Source organism: Equus przewalskii, chromosome 16 (genome assembly GCF_037783145.1).
Source record: "Equus przewalskii isolate Varuska chromosome 16, EquPr2, whole genome shotgun sequence".
NCBI classification, from domain to species: domain Eukaryota; kingdom Metazoa; phylum Chordata; class Mammalia; order Perissodactyla; family Equidae; genus Equus; species Equus przewalskii.
In genome coordinates, this window is record NC_091846.1 from 79377318 (window position 1) to 79397164 (window position 19847).

General features: G+C 50.6%; 1 protein-coding gene across 2 annotated transcripts in view; it reads left to right on the forward strand.

Moving 5' to 3' along the window:
* Positions 1–1205: 1205 nt before the first annotated feature.
* SPACA7 (sperm acrosome associated 7) overlaps positions 1206–19847 on the forward strand; it is a 32477-nt gene continuing 13835 nt past the window's right edge. Inside the window, exons 1-3 of one of the 2 annotated variants that reach the window (XR_011528275.1) lie at positions 1206–1385; positions 4403–4462; positions 9760–9861. Coding sequence is in view for 1 of the 2 variants with exons in the window: in XM_070579293.1 (XP_070435394.1) it covers positions 1295–1385; positions 4403–4462; positions 9760–9861 (253 nt within the window). In the remaining variant the exon portion in view is untranslated. The remainder of the gene's footprint in view (positions 1386–4402; positions 4463–9759; positions 9862–19847) is intronic. The other variant, XM_070579293.1, reaches the window with a different exon arrangement.

The following is a 19847-nucleotide window of genomic DNA, read 5'->3' on the forward strand; positions in this document are numbered from 1 at the left end:
CTCACAAGAGGGAAACCCTGTCCTCGGATGACCTCAAGATGCCTAGAAACCAAAAGTTCCCAATTAAAGAACTCAATATAAAGAGAAGGTGGAATGGGGAAGCTAGTGAGAAGCAAGGGGCCCCTTGACTTGCAGCACATCGGACTTGAAAGACGGGTGCCCACCCAGCCTCCAGCCTCCAATCCGATTCAGCCAAGTTGGCATTTCATATGACCACTCCCACTCCCAGCTCCTTAGAAGTCTGTCCCTGCTTCACTCGGGGACACAGGTTGAGCCTGGCCTCCTGTCTCCTTGCTGGTCAGCCATGCAATAAAGCTCTTTCTTCTCTCCATAGCTGGTGCTGTAGGACTGGCTTCTCTGCACCTTCACTCAGGAACAATTCCTTGAGGTAGATTGGCTGCACTACCTCTATCAGGAAGAAAGCCTACACAATGATCTTCAGTAGCCCCCCACATCAGCAATAAAAAAATAGAAAGCTGAAAGACCCCAGTGGGCCAGCCGTCTCCAGAGGCCTCGCCCAGCTTTAGGAGAACTCTTGTTCTTGGGCATCCAGGACCACTGCCCTGTGGTTTGAGAACTGTCCACTTGGGACCCCACCCCTGCCCACAGAAGAAACCTGGTCTGGCTGGGCCACCTACCCCACTCTCAGCCCCAGACATAGGAACTGGTCCTGGGATGGGATATGATGCAGGCAACCCGACCAGAGTGTTCCTCTGGGAGTTTCTCATTGGTGCTGATGGAGAAAACTCTAGAATCATTTAGGGCATGGAGCACATGCAGCCATGGAGATGTGCAACCATGCTCCTGTCTTGTGATGAAAGTCCACCACCAGAGAGCAATTGGGGCTGACGCTGAGAAAGAGGGAGAGGGAGGGAGGCCCGGGCGTCAGCCCCTGCTCCTTAGGGAGCCCCTGGAACTGCTGGTTCCAGCACTTGCCGTGTCACACAGTGAGCTCTCCAGCCTCCTTCCAATACATCTCTTTTCCTGTGAGCAGATTTTGTTGGGTTCTGCCACTCCACAGAGTCCTGATTAACGTCCTACCCCTTCAGGCCTCAGGGTCTGCAGGACGAGGAAAGCACGAGAACAGGCCATGGGAGCAAGTGGAGGGGATCCCCCTAGCCAGCCTTCCCAGTCAGAGACCCTGGGCACCATTCTCCCCACTGAGGGCAGGACCCTCACTTCCTGCCGTGAGGTCACAGGTCCCTGACATTCCACAGTATCCTGGAGACAGAGGCGGGTAGCAGAGGGGCCTTCAGGAGGAGGTCCTCCTCTCCCTCCTTCAGCGGGAGGGAGCATGGCAGCAAGTAGAGGAATGCTGGCGCTCTTGGCCCTGCTGCTGTACTGCTGGCAGGAAGCTGAGCTCCAGCCCTTCAGAGTGTTGACAGGTACGTCACCGCGGGGTCATGGCAGGTAGAGCACCTGTGCCTCCGGTGAGCCAGGCGGCCCTGCCTCCTGCTCCCCCTGGCCTGCGCCTTCCCGGCCTCCCCAAATTGAGCGTTTCCCCCGTGGGAAATGGGGTAAGTTGAAAAGTTCTTCTATCTTTGAAGCCCTTTTCAAGATCCAGGACTCCATGGGAGAGTGGTGTACATTTTTTTCTTCATGTCTTATTGTGGGAATTTCTAACTGACCCAAAAGCAGCGGAATTGGGTACACCCTCCATCGCCCAGTTTCAATTCCGGTCGTTTCACCGTCTTGTTTTTCTCCACAAACGCCCTTCTGCTGTGCTTGCGAGCATTCTAGCACCGTCCAAGATGCCTCACTATTTCTGTAAACGTTTTCTTGCTAACAGATAAGGGCGTTTTCCTTTTACATCCTACAATGTCGTTGAAACACTAACAAAGTGAACAGAAGCCTGTCCATCCGCTAATGCCCGGCTGCATCCGAACCCTTCCCGGTGTCAGAGGGTCCTTTCACGGGGGCTGGCTCCAGTCCCACCCGAGCAGAGTCCGAATGCCTGGGCTCCATCACCTTGTCCTGACCACGTCCGCGTTGAGGAATGATGAGACAGTGGCCAGGGACGGCCTTCCGGGATGTGACTCGCTGGCAGAGTGGGCAGAAGGTGCCAGAAAGGGGGTGGGGCCTCCACAGCCCCCCTTCCTGCCAGGAAGCTGCCTGCTCAGACCACCTGCTCCCCCTCTGCCTTCCACCTTCCTCAGAGGTCACCGAGGACGGAAGCTCAAGGAAGAGGCCTGACAGGGTGACGCCACCCCAGCTGCCTCGGTTGGACCAGCAGGCCCTGAAGAGTCACCCACAGATGTGGGGTCTCCTGGGAGCAGGACACGAAGATGCTGGCCCAGCCCGGTGGTGCGTTCCATCCTGCCCGTACCAGCCCAGAGCTAACTGGGGGCAGTCCTGCCTCTGTCTGGGTGAGAAGGCAGGCAGTCCCCTGGAGCCTGACGATGTCACGAAAGAAGCTCACATTCCCAACTTCTTTTCTTAAGGAAACTTAGTTTTGAGACACTTACCAAGGACAGCGTCCTTTGGGGGCTGGAAGCGCCCGTGGGTCTGTAACAGATGGGGGACGTGTGGTCCCCAATGCTGCCTCCCGTCCCTCCAGCCGCTCGCTCCTGTTGATGGTGGTCCTGCCCCCAGCATCCTCAGGAACTGCTCCATGCACGTGGATTAAATGGAGGCCCCTGATGCAGCCCCGAGCCGGCCTCTCCCCTCCCCAGATCCACTCTCCTCGTCCCCACAGTGAGCACCTTGGGTGACCTTCAGGGACTTCTCCAGCTTTAAAGACAGTTGAGGGCAGTTTCTAAACGGTTCTCTCAAAGGCACATTGGGTTTCCTTACTCTGCTCTGGGGTCTCCTGCCTGGGTGGGCACTGTGGCCGTGGGCCACACGGGCTGGCCTGACCATGAGGAGAGGAGGGAGCAGGAGCCATGGCCTCGCGATGGAGGAGCGTACAGCCTTGTTTTCCCCAAATTCAGCAGGGCAGACGACAGAGCTCCACAGTGCGCCTTCCCTGGTGGCCGGGATGTGCACCAGGCACGTACGGAGACAGAGCGGTGACTGTCATAACGCGGGTGCAGGGCGTTTTAAAGCTGAGGCTGTCAGTAAGAGGCGACAACAGGCAAAACGTGGTACAGCAGCCACACTTGACAATGCACTTTAAAAACCGTGCAGATATTGTAAAACATAAATATTTTTCTGCATGCGCTGACTGGCTGACTTGCACAATACTTCCATTATAATTACGGGACAGACACAAAATGAGAAGAATATTTTTAACGAAGTGCTTGCACCACGCAGCTGTACCCGTTCTTAATGACTCATTAATGTCTCCTCCAAAGAGACTGTACTTTTGTTTGCTTCGCTGACGAGGTCAGCACACTGGAAGCATTGTCATCGCAGCACAGGCCTTTCCGCATCTCTCCCTGCATTGTTCTCAGCCTGTGTGCACAGATGAGTCGATTGGTATGCAGATTGTCCATCATTAAAACCATTTGAAAATCAGCCTTGTCGTTGGTTTAGTGCTGGAACTTCAGAGTCTGCAGACGCCACTTGCATGCTCTGTGCTGCAGCGAGGGGAAGGGGCCCTGCCCAGCCGTCCTTGGGGGCTGCTGTCTTCTCTCTGGTTGGCCTGCTGCTACCGGGGGCTGGGGGAAAAGGCTGACCTTGACCTTGAGTCACGGGGATGGACCAGGACATTGCGGCCCTAAGAAAGCAGAGTTGAGTCGGGGGAGTGCCTTCGAGGGTGCAGCCAAGGGGAAATCAGCACTCAGAGTCAGCACACACTGCCCTGCTCCCAGCGCAGTCAGTTCAGGTCAGTGAGGCCAGGAAGGCTTAAGGTCAGGAGTCCAGGAATCCCATGGAGGATGGACATCTGGGCCCGGCCTGCTCACCCATGAGACTCGTGTCTTACCTGCGATGGCACCACCTGGAATCGCTCTGCTCATGAAGGAGGAGAAAGCGGGGTGGCCAGTCTCTCTGGACCCTCCCCTCCCAACAGAGAACCCCAAAGCCGGCAGCATCCCGCACTGCCTCCATTTCTCCAGATCACATGCCTCCACTTTCAGACACACCCACTGTTGGAACGTGCACACAGGAGGTAGAAGTGTGCTTTTTACAAAAGGACACGCATGTCCCTCTTCATTGGCCCTCCTCAGCACTTGCGTGGACACAGTCATCCTGGGAGCTGGGACGTTTTTACCCTTCCCAAGGGATGATAGTGAGCGCTGCCCGGGAGCAGGTGTCGGCTCAGAGCACACGGCAAATGTGTGGTCCATCCTCCCAGCCACCTGGCCCCACTTTCCACAGGACAGGCCATCCCGAGAGCTGCGGGCAGGGCTCCTCCCCTAGAGCGGGCTGGGGGCACCGAGAAACCGAATCTATTTAGAGAGAAGTCAGCTCAAACTCAATGAACATTGTTAACCTAGTGGGTTCTCTATTTCCCCTCTAGGTCCAATTACTGAAATTCCATCAAGTTCAAAAACTCAGGAGGAGGTACATGGAGTGTTGGGTAAGGACCCTCCGCACACCAGACCCCTGGCTGTGTTTGCAGGGCTGGGCGATTGTCGGGGGGTCTCCCAGGAAAGTTGCACAGGGTGGAGGGAAGTGACTTGGCTTGAGGCTAGAACCCCATCCCCGTGTCGCATAGCTTCAGTGCTTACACCTAAGAGTCAAATTCCCAAGGAATTAAGAAAGACAGAATTTTAGCCCATTAGACCTAAGGAGAGTCTTGGAGCCTCACATCTCAAGGTGAGGTCTGTGGACCAGCAGCACCTGCATCACCCGGGATCTTATGAGAAATGCCCGCGTCCAGCCCTGCTGGAGGCACAGCCGGGCTGGGAATCATCGCTGTAATCAAGGCTGCCCTAAAGAAATATAATGCAAGACACAGGTGTCATTTTAAATTTTCTAGTAGCCATATTTTTCTTTAAAAAGGAAATAAGTGAAATTAATTTCAATAACATTTAATTTAGTCCTATCATTTCAACATGTAAATGATATAAAATTATTAATGAGATATTTTCAGTCTTTTTATCTCACTGAGCCTTCAAAATCCGGTGAGTGCTTCACACTTAGAAGAAACCTCAGTGAGGCCAGCCATGTTCCGTGTGCGACCACGCTCCCAGAGCTCCAGTACCCACAGTTCTGGTCCAGCCCCTCACTTTACATTTGAGGAAGCTGAGGCCTAGAGGAGTCCCCCGAGCAGAGAGAGGGGGCTTAGGGCACGGGGTCCTGACCCTGCTCACTTCAGGCATCTGTTCACGGGGTCGCGAGTGGGACTGGGGGTCGCCCTGGGTCTGAGAGGGAGCCCTAGGGAGGTGTGGTGCTGACGCTGCTCTCGAGGCTTAGAAGCCTCAGACAGGAGGTCTCTGAGGACAACGCAGGTGTCCGCCAGGTAAGCGGGCCCTTTCCAGGAGCGCCTCTGTCAGGAGGCTGGGCTTTGCTGCCGTTTCCAAGTCTGGTGTATGAGAGGCCTCAGAAAATCCTCTCTGACTGCCGGATAGATAGATATAGATAGATAGAGGGATAGATGGATGATTGATAGATAGATATAGATGGATGGATAGACAGATAGATAGACTGATAGATATAGATATAGGGATAGATAGATAGATGATAGATAGATGGATAGATAGACATATAGGTATAGATAGACAGATGGGTAGATGATAGATATAGATAGAGAGAGGGATACATAGATTGATAGATATAGATAGATAGATGATAGATAGATAGATATAGATAGATAGATTACATTAATGAGTGAATGAACAAATGAATGCATGTTCGCAGTTCACTCTGGGGCTAACACCATCCGCTCATCTAAGCAGATCCTGTCTCAGAATCAGAAGACGTGGTTCCCAGGCCTGCAGGTGCCTTAATCTCCCTGAACCAGGTCTGGTCTGTAAAATGAGATGATGACGTCGTCTCTGTGTGAGGTTCAGGGCTTGGAGAGAACTTGGTCCCACTGAGGGCCCTGTGGAGGTATGAGCTTCAGCAGAGTCAGACGCCCTAAAAATATTCTGTGCTGGTTAGGTAAAACGTGCAGGAACTCGAAGGCCACCCCACTAGTCAGTGAACTGCCCCAGGCAAGCATCCAGCTCCTCCAGGTCAGGGAGTGGCTGTGACGAGGACTCACGCCTCTCCTGGCGGGTCTGACGCGTACTGTGTTGGGAGAATTACAGTCCTGACACAGCTCCCTCTCCATCCGAAGCCCCAACAACCTTTGGAAAAGGTGAGAAAGAATAGAGTCACTGGGATTTCTGGTGATTTTCTGGGGCTCAGCGAACCAGAACTGCAGCCCCACCCCGCTCCACACTTCTCCAAGGTAGAAGGGGAAGCTTTGAGTGAGAAACCCAGATCTCTGCAAAGAAGCAAAGATGGCCCACATGAGAGCAGCAGAGGCTGTTGGCTCAGAGCTGGCTGTAGCAGAGGGTCGGCCACCATCAACTACATGTGGCAGAGACTCAGGCGACAGGGACAGGGAGGGAGGCTCAGGGGTGCCCTGGGGGGGATGCTGGCCGGGGGACAGCTCTGGGGTGTCCTGATGGAGGGGGACGGGCAGGGGCGTCCTGATGGAGGGGGACGGGCAGGGGTGTCCTGATGGAGGGGGATGGTCAGGGGTGTCCTGATGGAGGGGGATGGTCAGGGGTGTCCTGATGGAGGGGGATGGTCAGGGGTGCCCTGATGGAGGGGGATGGTCAGGGGTGTCCTGATGGAGGGGGACGGTCAGGGGTGTCCTGATGGAGGGGGACGGTCAGGGGTGTCCTGATGGAGGGGGATGGTCAGGGGTGTCCTGATGGAGGGGGACGGTCAGGGGTGTCCTGATGGAGGGGGACGGTCAGGGGTGCCCTGATGGAGGGGGATGGTCAGGGGTGTCCTGATGGAGGGGGACGGTCAGGGGTGCCCTGATGGAGGGGGATGGTCAGGGGTGTCCTGATGGAGGGGGATGGTCAGGGGTGTCCTGATGGAGGGGGATGGTCAGGGGTGTCCTGATGGAGGGGGACGGTCAGGGGTGTCCTGATGGAGGGGGACGGTCAGGGGTGTCCTGATGGAGGGGGACGGTCAGGGGTGCCCTGATGGAGGGGGACGGTCAGGGGTGCCCTGATGGAGGGGGACGGTCAGGGGTGTCCTGATGGAGGGGGATGGTCAGGGATGCCCTGATGGAGGGGGACGTCAGGGTGTCCTGATGGAGGTGGATGGTTGGGACGTCCTGATGAATGGAGGTTCTGGCCAGCGGATGGTTAGGGGTGCCCTGAGGGAGGTGCTGGCCAAGGCACGACTCAGGGGTGTCCCACCAGAGATGCTGGCCGGGGGACACCAAGGTGGCTAGCCAGAAGCAAGCATGCAGTGTGAGGGGGCAGGGGAGCACCTTTGGCTCCTCTGGTTGGTCCTGAGCTGGCCGCAGGGACAGAAGTTGGGGCAGCTGCAGTGATTGGTCACGCCCGGCCGTCAGGGGCCGGTGCTGCAGGTGGTTGTTTGGCTTCCGGGACTGTTGCTGGAGAAGGCAGTCAACTTCCTGCAAGTGTGACTGGAAGGCGGGCTGGCTGCCTGGGCCGGGCGCTGAGACAGCGGGTCAGAGTTCTGCTTGTATGTAGGTCTGGTCATTGTCCGCTTGAGTATTCAATACCTCATTTCTCAAGAAAGAACAGTTAACACTAAGAAATTAGGCATGGTTTCAGACAAAGAGCTTTCTCACCTCGTAGACCTGTCTGGCTCCGTCTGTACCTAAGGTTTTCTCTGGCTACAGTTACATAGCCGACGTTTCTGGAGGAGTGCTGAAGCCGTCAGAGGCAGCTTTTGCATTTTGGTTTGCTCACCTTTGGGGCATTCCCCCAGCTGCCACACTGAAGAAGGTGTGAAGCCGGTTGGCTTTGAGCCTCTCCGGCCTGAGGACTTGTCACCGTCCACAAACGGGGAGCCGTCTGGTTGCAGCTGGGATGTCACCCCGCCCCCCCGCTTCGAGGAGCTCTCAGGACGTCTGCTGCTCACACCTTTAGTGTCCCCAGGAGGCTTCCTGGACAGGGCAGACTAGTGCCAGGAACACCAGTTCTTTGAGCAGGTCAGCCGAGCTCCTGTCCCCTGCCGGCCCCTGCTGGGGGGGCTCTCCTTCGCCTCAGCCTCTAGTGGGCTCTCTGTTAGGCTGAAGTGCTGTGCCTGGTCGTGTCTGTAGAGTTCTGCCCCTCACTCATGGCTGGTTTGCTCGGGACAGAGATCTGGGAGCAGGGCTGGGCCATCCTTGACCCTCCAGCACCTGGAGTTTCTGGTACGCAGCAGGTATTCAATAATGCTTGTTGTTCGCATGAACATCCATTCTTCTCTGTGACCCAAAATCTAACTAGACAACATGATTTGGGGGGACTAAAACTTGGTTCCTCTGCACAATAGCTGTCCTAGAAAAGTGGCCGAGGTCTTCTCAAGGCGGAAGCAGGTGTAGCCAGAGCAGGTACACCAGTAAGACTGCGACTGGCCACGTGAGCAGAAACAGAGCAGCTCAGCCACGCGGTGACTGTGTTCCTGGGTCACCAGCAGCTCAGCAACACGAGACCATGCCCCAGAGGTCACCTGGGCAGCCCTCAAGCTTGTGCCTTGTGATCACGGAGGGTGTCCACAGCTCCAGCCGTCAGGGCCACTTCCAGGGCAGCAAGAGGCAGGAGTGCAGGTCCATACACTCATTTCTCTTTATCAGGAAAAGCAAAATTCTCCACAGAGCCCAGTAGACTCCTGCTTGTCCTGTGGCTCACCCCCGCTGCAGAAGTCTCCAGGTACCTGCTGGGGTGTGCACATGGCCCGGCCAAGTTCAGGTTCTGCGGGGGAAGGAGGAGAGCGTGCCTGCTTAATAGAAATGCCACAGAATCGTGTGGGAGCGTCCTCCCCATGGATGTTGGTGAAATCTTTGTTTCCAGTGAAATTTCAGGTCTTCTCCCCTTTACGCATGTATTCCACTTGAGCTGGAACTAGGGTCACCAGCATCCGCTTTGCCCGGGACTGAGGGGCTCCTGGACACGGGACTTTCATGCTGAAACAGGAAAATTAGGGCAAACCAGAGCAGTTGGTCACCCCAGCTGGGCTCCATTCAGCACAAACCCAGCGTGCGGACTGGCTGGTCAGCGAGTGCCCGTTGGGCTGCACAGATGGAGGGACTGAGTGCTGCCATTCATCCGTTCAGCCTCCACCACGGACCGGGCTGTGTTAAGGGCTTCTTACACGCACTGCTTTATTGAACCTCCTAAAAAGCCCAATAAGATAAATACAGATCCCATTTCACAGGCAAGAAAACCGAAGGCCCAAGAGAAACTTGTCTAAGATTACGTTGCGGTGAGAGCAGAACCAGAGCGTGGTCCAGGTGTGTCCAACACAAAGTCCAGGACTCTCAGGTTAAGAGCCTCCTAGGAGAGGTCGGAAGGATGGGAAGGAAGAGAACAAGGCCGCGTCGTGTAGAGATGAGGAAAGAGGTTCGTGCATACACGGGAAGCTTGAGGAAAGTCTCAGAGAGGGACAGGGTGACAGCAGGGGCAGGAAGGAGCATCATGACCACGCCGGGGCCAGGTGTCTGGCATCGTATCTTTGGGGGCAATGTTTACTGTCCAGGGAATCTGGGTGGTCTCAGGTCTTCAGAAATGATTTAGGAAGGCAGCGGTCTCCCTGCCCCAGACAAGGTTCTTCGGGAAGCCAGTGCTCCTTGGAGCTCCCTGAGTCCCTGTTTCCAGCTCTCTGCATTCACAGGCTGCCTTAGGTCCACGTAGCGCAGAAGGGCGTGGATCCTGCATCGCTGGCTTTAACATGACCCCATGTGCTTTTCCCAAGATGAAATTCTAGTCCAAGAGATGCTGGATCACAGCAAATCATCAGCGTCTACAACACAAGCGACCGAAGCAACGTTATCAACAAGATTATTCAAGGAAAAAGGCAAGTACCCATTTTTTTAAACCCATAATTGCACGTATTCCTCGAGGTCTGTGGTTTGCGCGCACAGTCCCAGGGTGTTAGCGGTCTTCAAGGCCAGCTGCTCCTGGGGCAGGAGCCCTGGAGATGCGAAGGCAGCAGTTGTCCTGAACCACTTCTATAACCTCCCAAGACCGAGGACTTAGACTAGATGGCAGAGACAAGTTCCCTTTATTCTGGGCTGGTCTCTGGGGTGCGCGTGCAAGGGAGGTCTGGCGCTCGGGAGGCAAATGGGGTTTAGCCACTGCAGGAACACGGGGCCCAGGAGAATAGGCACTTTCCCCAGCCAGCACGTCCGATGCTCGCCTGAGGCTCCTGAGAGAGCCCGGCTGCAGTGACACCCCCACTCGACAGGGGATAAAAGTGGGGTCTGAGAAAGGACCTGCCCAAGGCCACACGGCCAGCAGCGAGCAACACGAAGAGCATGCTTCTCCAAAGCGCAGCTTCTGCTGTTCCAGACGCACCAGATAAACAGCATCCTGAGGACCAGGGGCAGTGCATTTGATTGACACTCACTCGGGCGGGAGCCGGGTATCAGGAAGCCACAGATAGTGCGTGGAAACGCACTCAGCAGCAGGGATGTCCAGCATTTTCTGGAAATTTTGCATCCAGATGTAAATTCCAGTTCCTAGGGTGAGCTCCCCCAAAGTCTGCCGAGGCCTGTGCCTCTGGGTTCAGGCACGGTCAGATGAAGCCCGATTCTGTTTACACAGTAACTTCCAACGCACGTGTTCAGTAGGACCGAAAGCTCTGCTAGCATTCCCCGCTAGCGGTTTAAAGCATGGCCCACAGTGCTCATAAGAGTTAATTAAGAAAACGTTTCTTCATTTTTTTAATGCTCTTCATCAAAGATTCTGGCGTTGATCAGAAATATCAAGTTGGTGGTCCTCAGAGTTATCATAAACTCTTGGATAATTCACAATTGTCTGGTCGCAGTGAAGACCAAATTCTGAATGATGGTAAATGCAACCCCATAGCTCCCCTGCCCGAGTCAGAACGTGGTGGGGAGGCCAGAGGAGGCAGACAGGTGCCGACGGAGACATCTCCTTTATGGAGGATGGAAAGCATGGGGGAGCACGGCTGCTCCACTGGGTGAGGTGGATTTCCCAGGTCTCTGTCGGGGCTGAGGGACGCCCCGCTCCCCACCCCCTGCAGGGTGTCTGACCCTGGGAACCCAGAGCCTAGAGGAGGGCGACAGAAATGTCTTCCCGGCAGGCGGACGCCACAGGGAGAGGAAGGCGCAGCCACCGTCCTTCCTTCCCAAACTTTCAGTTGTCACTGCTCCTCCCCTGGGGTGGGTGGGGCCCTGAGAGCCCAGAGTGTCCCCCGAGGGGTGTCCCCAGGAAAGAGGAACAGCGTCCCTCTAAGAGGGAGCTTGTGGAAATGAAAACCAGTGTGCCAAGCCTCCGAGATTGGGAGCTGGCATCCCAAGGGGCAACAGATCTTTTCCTCACCCTAAAGACCCCACTAAAGAAAGAACACGTGTAGCCTGTGGGACCCCACAATGGGCCGAGAGGTGGGGCCAGAACCTGTATTTCAGCCCGTCCCCCAGTCTCCTCCAGTGAGCCAGCCTCTGGTGTCTGAAAGAATGGAACAAGAATAGGATTCTGGTTACAGCTAATATTTCCGGCATCTCCGGACCTGCCCCCTGGTGGCAGCCACAAGCTGCCTGATGGCTGGTGCGGTGTTTGCCAAATGGCGATCTCCTCTTCTATCATTTCTTCTCTATTTATTAATTGGAATTCTGCTTTAAGGAAGAGCTTGTTCCTCATAATATTTATTTATTCATTTGAATGTTTGTTAACATCCATCCAGACTCATAAACATTTATTTTATTCCATGGATTATAAAACATCAGTGTCATCATTTTCTTGTCCAAATTCCCCAGATTTGCCTCTAGAGCTCCTTCCGTTTGGTTCTTCCGTCCTTTTAACGTGCCAGTCCTCTTTGAGCACTTCCTGTCTGGCCCCAAAAGATGCTCTAGGCCTCTTGTACTTTCTCTGCCCCAGTCCTGGAATCTGGTTTCTTTTACGGGAGACCTGAAGTTAGAAACCAAGAACTGGGTGCTGGGTAAATTCAACAGAATGTCGCTGCTTCCAGGCGCCCTCGGCAGACAGAGCTGGGCAGCATACGACACACACAGACGCACACACAGGGACACACACACAGATGCAGACACACCCAGGGACACACACACAGATGCAGACGCACACACACACAGATGCAGACACACACACAGATGCACACACAGGGACACACACACACAGATGCAGACACACCCAGGGACACACACACAGGGACACACACACAGATGCAGACACACACACAGACAGACTCACACACAGGGACACACACACACAGATGCAGACACACCCAGGGACACACACACAGGGACACACACACAGATGCAGATGCACACACAGGGACACACACACACAGACGCAGACACACCCAGGGACACACACACAGATGCAGACACACACACAGGGATACACACACATACAGATGCAGACACACACACAGATGCACACACAGGGACACACACAGATGCAGACACACACACAGACGCACACACAGGGACACACACACACAGATGCAGACACCCACACACACACACAGACACATCTATGTCGAACTGTCTGTTTCTCTCCTTCCTCCCCTTTTTTCTATATAAAACCATAAATTCGAGGGATGCCACGGATTCCACTCCAGCACTGTGGAACTCCATCAGGGTTCCTTCCAGTACCTTCTTCGTAATTGTTAGAAACCCGGCTCCCATTTTCCACAACATATTTAATAATTTGCCCAGTCTTACAGTTTTAGAATTGCTGTCCCGTATGCCTGGGAAAATCAGATTTCCCGACAAGAGAACAATACTCATGAATAGTTCTCTGTCTCTAGTCTCACGGCCTCTAGTCACATATTTCGTCCAAAGTTACCTGGGGAGTCCTTCCTCGCCCCCCGCACCGTGGGTGTTACCGCTTCTAATTAAATCAGGCTCGTTCACTATAATTTGCATTCCCTTTTTGGTCCTCTCATCCTATTGATTTTAAATACGTATTAACATTTGAATATATGAAGCATTGCTGTGGTTTTAACAGTCATAACTGTAGAAAAAGGTGCATACAGAAAAGCACCACTCGCCCGGCATGCGATCCATCCCGGATGTGACAATGTCGTGAGTTCATGTCATCCTGCCTGTGTTTCCTTTTGCACAGAGGAGGACATACGTGTATGTTTGCGCATCCCTCCTTCGTTCCCTGAGGGGTGCAGTCCGTAAATCTCCTCCAGCCTTCACTTTTCACTTGACGTTGTGAAGGGAAATCACTCCACGTGGGGCAGTGGAGCTCTCCCTCTGTTCTCTGCAGCTGCCAGCATTTCACAGCGCTTACGACCCACACTCAGTGCCCCCGTCCCCTCTGTGCGGTCTTTCCACTTGTTTGCAGTCTTCTGCAGTTACAAACAACACAGCAATGGAAGGCCTGGTGCATGTCTATTTTCATATAATTAGAGACCTTTCTCCAGGGCCAATGCTTAGAATCGGGACAGCGGGATCAAAAATGAGGGAATATGTAGTCTTAATAGTCAGATGATACCTGACGGTATTTACCTAACTTTCCCAAACACATTTTCAAGTAAACCTTTAAAACAATATTAGCGTTTCATCTCAACCTTTTAAAATAAACTCTGGGCCCAAATGTCCGTAAGTGTGTAATCAAGAAAATGTCCACCCATTTTTCCCATGTTCGTCATCAAAGAACCCAGAGACGGTGGGAGTTACTGAGTCAGCGGTCCTGAGAGTTACCTGAATCACAATTCTCTTCTGGTGGTGAGGACAGAGTTTCCAGCCATGGCAAGCGGGACCTGGTAGTTACCCCACCTGCATTCCAAACGTGGTGGGACAGACAGACAGTGTGCGTGTCTGAGCCGGACCACGTCCCCCCAGCCTCGCCAGCAGGGTGTCGTCATACTTTCAAATTATCACCAATCTTACGGGCAAGGAGCCACATCTCAGTGTTGTTTTAATTCGCAATTCTCCCACCATGAGCGAGTTTGAACGTCTCATATGCATACGGGTCATTTTTATATCATTGTTGTGAATGTTCCGTTCAGGTCATTTTCTCATTTTTCTACCAGGTTTTTGGTCTTTTTATCCTCAATCTCTAAGAGTTCTTTCTATTTTAGGAATATTACACCTTTGTCTGAGACACACATGGCAAATATTTTTTTCCACTTTGTCAGTTGTCTTTGGACTATGTTTAAAATTTTTTCATGCAGAAACTTTCAATTTTTCTGTCGTCAAAATGACCCATCATGAGTTGCCTTTAGCTTCTGAGCCACAGCGACAGTGTTTGTCTACACCGCGGCTGAGGAGGAATCGGCCGTGTTTCCTCTGGTCCTTACACGACTTCATCTGCCCCGCTGCTTGGCGATCCCTTGTCCGTTTGGAGTTACCTTTGGGTATGGTGTGAAGTATCTTTCTAATTTTCTCTCTTTACACATGGCTACCCACTCATACCAGCGCCATTTATTGAAAAGCCCGTCTTCGCCCCCGAGATTTGCAATGCCACACCGATTTTATACTAAGCATCTGCAGGTGTGGCTCCCTCTGTTCTGGGCTGTGCATCCTCCTGCGCTGCTCTCTTCGTCTATTAACCTGCCAGCCCCACGGGCTTAAGTGTATTTTAACTTCTGGGAGGCCAGTACCCCTCTTAGTTTTTCTTTTTGAGTGTTTTCCTGATTATTCTTGCATGTCTTTTGTCAACATGTCTAATTTCTGTTTTTCAACTTGTGTTTTTATTGGGATTGCATTACATTTCCAAAGTAATTTAGGAAGAACAGACATCTTCGTGATGTTGAGTTGTTCCAGCCAAGAAAAGGTGACATCTTTCCCTTTGTTCGAGTCTACTTTCACCTTTCAGGAGAATTTTTAAATTTTCCTTACTGTACATTTCACATTAAGTTTATTCCTAAGTATTTGGTCTTCTTTGTTGCTATTGTATATGAGATTTTCTCTACTATTGTGTACTTTAACTGGTTTTTCTTTGTATCTATAAATGCTATTGATTTCTCTAGGTTAATTTTTTTATTCTGCTATCTTATTGAATTCTTTTATTGCTTGAGTTCATTTTATCACTGATTCTATGGATTTTCCAGACACACTTTATTATCATCTACAAATAGAAAAGATTTTCTTCTTTTTCCACCAATGTTTTTGCATCTCTTTGATTTCCCTTACCTGATTGCATTGGCTCATCTGTCTAGGATGATGTTTAACAGCGGAAGGGCTAGTGGGCATCATTGCCTCCCTCGTGATCTTAGCAGAAAAGCCTCTACTGTCTACCCACTAAGTAAGATTCTGGCTTTAAGACAGACATGCATGTATTTTAAGATGTAAAGAAAGTATCCACCAATTCTTTCACGTTTTGTCAAAGTTTTTTCATCATCTTTGAAGACAATTACATTTTTTTTCTTGAGATCTGTTAATATGGTACATAATGTTTTAATGAATTTCCTAATATTGAACCAATCTTTCATTCCTGGAATAAATTCCACTTGGTCACATTGACTATTTTCTTAAAATGGTATTGGATTCTGCTAGTTAATATTTTATTTAGTATCTTTGCACTCAAATACACACGTGACATTAGTCTGTAGTTTTCTGTACTATCTTTGTCAGGTTGAAGTATCAATGTTATACCTGCTTTATAATGAAGAATTAGAAAATTTTCCTTCCTTTTGGATTCTCCTAGAAAGTTTGTAGAGCATTGGAACCATCTGGTCTTTTCAGATTTGTTAGAAATGACCGTGAAAACTTCTCATTTTGGTGCTTTTTTCTGGAGGGAAAGTGACCCCTTTAGGCCTTCTTAATCGAATGGGGTCAGTCTCGGCAGTCTATATTGAGTGAAGTTACAGGGAATTACCCGTCTTCTGTGTTTTCAAAAGTATTTGCATAGAGATCTTCGAATTGTCTCATTTTTTAAACACCATTTGTTTCCATTGCTATTTCCTCCTTGTCACTTTTTATTTTGTAAATTTATGCTTTTGCTTTTTCTTCTTAATCAGATAAACTAGTAGTTTGTCTAGTTTATCAATTTTTTTCCCAAAATCTAGGGGTTTGATATATAAATTGACTCCACTGTTTCTTCATCTGGTCCTCATTAATTTCTGCCTTTGTCATTAATACTTCCTTCTTTATGTTTTCTTATAGTTCGTTCACTTTGTTGTCCTTTTTCTAATTTTTAGAGCTGAGTAATTCTTTTATTTCACTTTACCAATAAGTGTTTCATGCTATGGTCCTTTCAATGCATCCCATAGATTCTCACACATAGTGTTTTAATTATCATTATGTTCCAGAAATTCTACAATTGTAGTTCATACTTCCTTTTTACCCAAAAGTTTTCCAATAAAATGTTTTCTAATTTCCAAGTGGTAGGGTCTTTTCTCTCTGTTTCTGTTAATAATTTCCAGTTTTATTGCGCTGTGATCAGAAAGTGTTGTTTTTAATAATTCTACTTTATGAAATTGACTTAAGTTTTCTTTGTGACCTCATATATAACTAATTTTTGTGACTATTCCATGAGCACTTGAGAAGAAGACGTCTTCTCTTCTCTCAATGCGTAAAGGATGCTTGGTGCATATTCGCAATAGCCGTCTTACAGGTTGTGCTGTTTAAGTCTCCTTTCTCCTTCCTCATTTCTCATCCCTTTTGTCTTTGAGAATGGTGGACAAAATTCCGCTAATATAAATGTGCTTCTGTCTATGCATCCTTGCGTTTCCTGTGTTTTTTGCTCTATAAGAGTGACTTGAGTTATTTGGTGCATGGATTTTCATGAGTATCATGTCTTCATTGTGAGCTCTGCTTTCAGTGTTAAACAAAGCCCCTCTTTGCCATGTTTAATGCTTCGGGGCTTGAATTTTACTGTCTGTAATACAAGGATCACTATTCTCTGCTTTCTTCTTATTTCAGTTTACCTGATACATCTTTGTCCATTGTTTTTTTAATCGTTCAGCATCACTTTAAGTACACAGCATACACTTGGATCTTGCTTTCTAAGGAGAATTGCAAAAAAAGATTTAACAGATGAGTTAACACTCTTTTCCATTATTGGTATGACTGACATTTGCTGGAAAAGCCTGAAAGTTTCACACTGATAGAATTTTGTTTAAAAAAAAAAAAACTTCATAAAGGATTTACTGGAGGAATGGAGAAGTGAGATGTAAGAAGCAACAGTGAACCAAAAAATTGGAAAATAGCAGGGTGAATCCGGACAAGGGTCCCCTGAGTAAAACAGTAATTGCCAAGCGGTTTCTACCTGGCGGAGTTACGCAGCATGCACGAGCGCGGGTTTCCCCTGACCTCAGACAGGCGTCTCTGCGTAATGGCCAGAGTCTCGGCGAGTTCCTGCGTGTCTGCACAATGGGGGTGGTGGAAACACTCCCCTGGTGTCACCCGTCGCCATTTTGCTGTTTGTTCAGTCTTTCTCATTACACGAATGTAATGTCTTCTACTTCCTGGTCAGCCTGCACAGTCCATTTTGGATTTTGCGGTGTGTCCGGGGTGATGGAAAGCCAGAGCTGGGAGAGATCCGACGATCCACCAGAACAAGGTGGTTTTCAGAGAGCAGAGCAATGCAGAGCGGCACTCACGGCCGATGGACAGCCAGTGCCATTGTGTTAGAGGACGGGCCCTTTCAGTTAAAAGAAAACTGCATCCTGGAGTCCACACGTTCCCTCCGGTCGGAAGGGTGGAGGGACGGAGTCTGCGCCTGGACCCAGGGCCTCGCTGGGGCCGCCCTGCCATTGCGGCTTTGCTTCATCTCACTTTCTCCAGCCTGAGTCAGACCTTTTCCTTTTCAGGAAAAGCTAAATGGAAGTGTTAAGGCAGCTCCCAGTTTAGCTTGCTTCCTAAAAATTAAGGGAAAGAGTGGGGGGGGGGGCTGGTGGGGGACATTGGCTTCCTGAGGGAAAAGCAGCGTTTGCGCTTTGTTTCAGCGCCTACCACACTGCCTTGCAGAGTCCCTTTGCGTGTCCCTCCCCCCAGCGGAATGTGGCCTCCTGAGGGGAATGAGTGCTCTGTCCTCCATGGCGCCCAGCACTTTGTGCAGAGCAGATGTCTGTTGACCCTGAATGAAGGAATGGATGAAGTGTCACAGCTGGAAGGGAACATAAAACCTTGGAGTTCGCTTGAGCAAAGGACTGGCAAAGACGCCTCTATGGGAATGTGTGGGAAAACTTAGAGTCATTCACACGGAGAAAAGGCAAAATCTCATACTGTTCTAATAACTTTACAAGCCACTCAACACAACTGGACAGAGTTGCTGTGTGTCACACAGGTGCCGGGTTCTTGGGTCCACAAACGAACCAGCCAAGGACCTCGCCCTGAGGAGCTCAGTCTTGCCGGGGAAACAGGTCAGGAAATGGTATACTAGAGAGATGTGTGTGCTCACGGAGGGACTGAACTGGAGAAACAGCTGAAGAAAAGATAAGGAGTCTTTTCTCCACGTTCACTGAAGGCAAATGACAAAGACAAACTCTGGCAAAAACGGAGAAGAGAGCAGACCGTGAAATGGCTACAATGGAGAGAGAAACCTGTCTCCTTCCTGGGAGTTAGGACACCGATGGCTTCCCCTCGGCCGGCCTGGTTAGCTGGACACCTTTCCAAAGGAAGGGGCCCTCATCAAGCCAGTGTTCCCACACTGCAGGTGGCTGCTGATGAGTGGGTCATGAAGTCAACCTATTGGGTTGGCACCAACATTTAAAACAGAAGAGTAGAAGCAACAAATGTTGGAGAGGTTGTGGAGAAAAAGGAACCCTCATACACTGCTGGTGGGAATGCAAACTGCTGCAGCCACTATGGAAAACAGTATGGAGATTCCTCAAAAAACTAAAAATAGAACTACCAGACGATCCAGCCATCCCACTACTGGGTACCTATCCAAAGAGCTTGAAGTCAGCAATCCCAAAAGTCCTATGCACCCCAATGTTTATTGCAGCACTGTTTACAATAGCCAAGACGTGGAAGCAACCTAAGTGCCCATCAACAGACGAGTGGATAAAGAAGATGTGGTACATTTATACAATGGAATACTACTCAGCTGCAAAACAGAACAAAATCATTCCATTTGCAATAACATGGATGGACCTTGAGAGAATTATGTTAAGTGAAATAAGCCAGTTAGAGAAGGATAATCTGTGTATGACTCCACTCATATGAGGAATTTAAAACTATGGACCAAGAACAGTTTAGTGGATACCAGGGGAAAGGTGGGGTGGGGGGTGGGCACAAAGGGTGAAGTGGTGCACCTACAACACGACTGACAAACATTAATGTACAATTGAAATTTCACAAGATTGCAACCTATCATTAACTCAATAAAAAAAATAATAATAATAATAAAAAAACCAGAAGACTAGAATAAAAACAGAGTGCCTGTCTTAGAGAGTGAAAGAGAGAGAGAGAACTCGGTCACAATGAGAGGCCATTTCCTCACCGTGGGAGGAGATCTAAAGACCATGAGCCACTGCCTGAGGAGACTCTCACCTCCCGCTGGGTCTCCCAGACCTGGGAGCGTACGTTGGCTGCACACTGCGCTGTGGTCTCCTGATGGCGCTGGAGCAGGAGCCAGGACCAACTTCCTGCAGGATGGACGCACAGCAGGTCCTATTGTCGCTGGAAGCCTGCCTTCCTCTTGGGATGACCTGTGCTCGCAGGGCTGTGCTTCAGCAATTTATCCCAAGCAAAGATGAGACCCGTCACCTGCAGGAGGAACTGGTTTATCCATTTGAGCTTGTTTTTGTGGCGGCCATAGAAAAGACAGGGCGGCTTAAACAATGGGAATTGATTGCCTCTCAGTTCTGGAGGCCAAAGTCCGAGATCAAGGTGTCAGCAGGTTGGTTCCTTCGAGGCCGTGAGAATCTGCTCCAGGCTCTCCCCCAGCTTCTGGTGG